Source organism: Denticeps clupeoides, unplaced genomic scaffold (assembly GCF_900700375.1).
Source record: "Denticeps clupeoides unplaced genomic scaffold, fDenClu1.1, whole genome shotgun sequence".
Taxonomy (NCBI): Eukaryota; Metazoa; Chordata; class Actinopteri; order Clupeiformes; family Denticipitidae; genus Denticeps; species Denticeps clupeoides.
In genome coordinates, this window is record NW_021629837.1 from 30,621 (window position 1) to 34,767 (window position 4,147).

The 4,147-nt window shown below is 44.8% G+C and overlaps 1 protein-coding gene and 1 long non-coding RNA gene across 2 annotated transcripts; both read left to right on the forward strand.

The window, feature by feature from the left end:
* Positions 1-516: 516 nt before the first annotated feature.
* On the forward strand, positions 517-1,835 carry LOC114775559 (uncharacterized). The gene is made up of 3 exons (XR_003745066.1): positions 517-566; positions 1,076-1,279; positions 1,775-1,835. It is a non-coding gene; the product is annotated as an uncharacterized LOC114775559 (long non-coding RNA).
* Positions 1,836-1,870: 35 nt separating this feature from the next.
* Positions 1,871-3,697, forward strand: LOC114775563 (uncharacterized). Its single transcript, XM_028966561.1, has 4 exons — positions 1,871-2,119; positions 2,215-2,390; positions 2,882-3,239; positions 3,661-3,697. The coding sequence occupies exons 1-4, from the start codon at positions 2,085-2,087 to the stop codon at positions 3,695-3,697; spliced, it is 606 nt and encodes a 201-aa protein (XP_028822394.1). The 5' UTR covers positions 1,871-2,084.
* Positions 3,698-4,147: the final 450 nt, after the last annotated feature.

Genomic DNA, 4,147 nt, shown 5'->3' on the forward strand with positions numbered 1-4,147 from the left:
AAACAGCGGCTTTCAGAGAGCAGCACAATGCAGAAATAAGTGAAGAGGGAGAATAAAAAGGTTTAGGAAACACTTAGAGGGGCCATGAGCAGGTAAAATAGTTCCATCGGTGAGCTCCCCTGTACAGACGGTAGAGATTGAGGTGGCCTCACATTTTCCTGATCAAAATAAATGGCATTATTGAAAATAAATATATTAATACATATATTAAGGAAACACTGCGTGCACGAGTCGAAATAGCTTCTACCCTGTCTAGCAATTACTGGCCGTCCGAGTTGTTCTCACAGTAGGAAAACTGGACTTAACAACAAGTTTATTTATTACTAGTATTTAGTATTTAACTGCATGTACTACTGCTTATTTGTCATTTAATGCAGCTTCATCAAATTACCAACATAAAATCCTTATTTACTTTATTTAAGTCGCATTTTATGAACGCCTCCGTGTTTAATTTTAGAATCGCGCGGCGCCGCACGTCGCGTCGGACGAGAACGTCGTTGTCATGGAAACGGAGTTTGTTGATCCTCAGAGCTGTAAAGCGACCGAGAGGAGCGACATCGTTTTTGGTGAGTAAAGAGTAAAATGATGTTTTTTGCGTTGACCAGCTGGTTTGTGGCCTCTAACCCTTCAGCGCGGGACCGGCGCCATGTTTTACTAATTAAAATAGTCTCCGTTTATCCAGCCGACATCGGTTTAGCTGCGATTTCCACAGCGAATAGGCTTATACTCGCAGCAACAGACTCTCAGTCGACTATTCGCGCAGATATTCTCATTTATTTATGTATTTCTGCGAATTCGCGGTTCATTTGCATATTTGGCTGCTTCGCCGTCATAATTTTGAAAAACGGGGGAAAGCTACTTGGTGTATTGAGTGAGTAACAGAATAAATAAAATAATTTTGTTGTCTGGTTATGTGGCTGTCGTTTGCTGTGTTTGCCCGTGTACTTTTACTGCTCAGGAAGATGAATTCAGTGTTTCTAGATCTCACTACAAATCACGTGGTGACTAAAGAACTTTAAAAAAGCGTCGCACTCCGGTCAGTGACGTCATCGTGTTTGTGTTTTAATTTAAACAGAAATAGAAGCTGAGCAAAGTGAGCAGATTGAGATTTCCCAGATTGAGAGATTCATCAGGATGGAGACCGTGAGAGAGCAGCGAGGAGGACCAGGACATCCAGGATCCGACAGCAGCGGGAAGACGACGGTTGGTCCAGGCCCAGTTCAGCGGTGTGCGGCTGCATATCTACTGGGTTCTCGGGCCTGTGCTAAACCGACTGAGGGTAAAATTTTGCATGTTTTTTCTGGTGTTTTCTTGAACAAATTAATGATAAAACCACCTATCCCTTAATTTACAGTTGAGTTTTGTGAAAGTGAGGTGATTGTCATTGTGATACACTGCAGCACCACACATGGTGACACAACGAAATGTGTCCTCTGCTTTTATCCATCACCCTTAGTGAACACGGGTTTGCTTCTTTACCCGCTAGGCCACCACTGCCTCAGGCATAATTAATTCGGCAGAGGGCACAAGAGGAAAAGTTAAAATAGAAATGTATGCATGTTTTGTGATCTGCACATGACTGAGGAAGACATTTTATACTATACATCCCAATTTGAATCATAATTAATGTGAAGATTTATGAATCTGCACAGTTTTAAAGTTAACGACTATTTTAAGAAGCAAATATTTCCCAGTTATCTTGTTAACTAAGTCTTACATGTTACTGTTGTAGTCTTTACACTTGTGGTAAATCTTGTTATTGTCTCTGTTAAAGGTTTGGCTATTCTAATTGAGCCAATGCCCCTACCATCAAAAGGGCAGAAGAAGGTGCAGAAATATCCTGCAGCCAGAAAGCCCAGCGACACTTCAAGGCTGGTCCATCACGGGTCAACGTGCTGACAAAGCTGCCCCTGACGGGTACCACAGCCAAGTCACCTGTCCCCTACACTGTACCCAAGAGGACCAGACCAGACACCTTGTCCAGGAGGAACCAGACAAGCTGTCCATACGGAAGACCCCAGCCTGGAACGTCCACTGTGCTGCCTCTGCCTGTCACCGCTGTGACCAGTTCATCAGAGGCAGGCATGAAGGTCCCCAGGATGCAGCTGCCCCAGGACAAGTTAGTCCATCTCTTCAGCACTCAGGAAAAGCCAAATCCACTGAGTGCCGTGTGCCATCTTGGAGGAAACCACATTCTTGTCTCATGTTGTCCAGCTCGACATCAGAGCGAGAATCAATGAAGAGAAAGGAGACCATGAGAGAGCAGCAAGGAGGACCAGGACATCCAGGATCTGACAGCAGCAGGAAGACGACGGCCGGTCCAGGCCCAGTTCAACGGTGCGCGGCTGCGTATCTACTGGGTTCTCGGGCCTGTGCTAAACCGACTGAGGGTAAAACTTTGAATGTTTTTTTCTGGTGTTTTCTTGAACAAATTAATGATAAAAACCACCTATCCCTTAATTTACAGTTGAGTTTTGTGAAAGTGAGGCGATTGTCATTGTGATACACTGCAGCACCGCACATGGTGACACAACAAAATGTGTCCTCTGCTTTTATCCATCACCCTTAGTGAACACGGGTTTGCTTCTTTACCCGCTAGGCCACCACTGCCTCAGGCATAATTAATTCGGCAGAGGGCACAAGAGGAAAAGAAAATAGAAATCTATGCATGTTTTGTGATCTGCACATGACTGAGGGAGACATTTTATACTTTATATCCCAACATGAATCATAATTAGTGTGAAGATTTCAGAATCTGCATAGTTTTAAAGTTAATGACCATTTCAACAAGCAAATAATTCCCAGTTATCTTGTTAAATAAGTTGTACGTGTTACTGTTGTAGTCTTTACACTCATGGTAAATCTTGTTATTCTTTTGAAGGTTTAGCCATTCTAATTGAGCCAATGCCCCAACCGTCAAAAAGGCAGAAGAAGGTGCAGCAATATCCTGCAGCCAGGAAGCCCCAGCGACACCCCAAGGCCGGTCCATCACAGGTCAAAACGCTGACCAAGCTGCCCCTGACAGGTACTGTAGCCAAGCCGCCTGTCCCCTACACTGTAGCCAAGAGGACCAGACCAGACACCTTGGCCGGGAGGAACCAGATGAGCTGTCCATACGGAAGACCCCAGCCTGGAACGTCCACTGTGCTGCCTCTGCCTGTCACCGCTGTGAGCAGTTTACCAGAGGCAGGCATGAAGGCCCCCAGGATGCAGCCAGACCCGACCACCCCCTGGACCCAGCTGCCCCGGGACAAGTTGGTCCGTCTCTTCAGCACTCAGGAAAAGCCGAATCCACCGAGTGCTGTGTGCCTTCCATCTTGGAAGAAGCCGCATTCTCGCCTCATGACGTCCACCACAACATCAGAGCGAGAAGCAATGAAGAGAGAGGCTCAGCGGCAGCGAGAGGAGGCGGCCAGGATCACCCGTAATGGGGTAGACTGCAGCGTACTGGCTGACCGCTGGCACTACCCGTACATCTGGCCTAATTAATGGTAAGTAAGTGAGAGGTAAGTGAAGTAATATGTAATAAGTTAGGTAGTAATACTTATTTAGTAATATGTAGTAAGTTAGGTTATACTATTTAGTTATATGTAGTAAATTGGGTAATTAGTCTAGACAGGACTTGTAATTGATATGATGTCTGTGTGTTTACGTGTGTAGTTCTAGTGACACGGTAGTACAGTGCTTGGAGATATGAGCCACCCGTAGGCCATATATCAGGAAAAGTTGAACATACACTACCTTTCCTCACACATCTACACACAAACCTCATACATACACCATATATTCCTCACACATCTACACACAAACCTCGCACATACAACACGTTTACTTGATATATGGCCTAGGGGGTGTCTCATATGGAGCTGCTGCCTTATAGAAAGAAGCTGGGTTCTAGTCCTGGCCCAGGTTCTTTCTGTGTGGAGTTTGCATGCGCTGCCCGTGTTCACGTGGGTTTTTCTCCGGGTACTCCGGTTTCCCACAATCAAAACATTATTTCAGACATTTTTCTACTATCTAGTAATTATTTTTTATTATTTCAAATTTGTGACTTGTAATAACTGTAATTTGGCAGTTAAATTTAGTCAAACTACTGGTTGTTCTGTGAACCAGTATGAATTGGCAAACCAAATACAAATCCCTGGTG

Coding starts and splice junctions, on each gene's coding strand:
- LOC114775563 (XM_028966561.1), top strand. CDS start 2,085: ATGAAGGTCCCCAGGATGCAGCTGCCCCAGGACAA. Junction 2,120..2,214: donor ATGCAGCTGCCCCAGGACAA/GTTAGTCCATCT, acceptor CATGTTGTCCAG/CTCGACATCAGAGCGAGAAT. Junction 2,391..2,881: donor CTGTGCTAAACCGACTGAGG/GTAAAACTTTGA, acceptor ATTCTTTTGAAG/GTTTAGCCATTCTAATTGAG.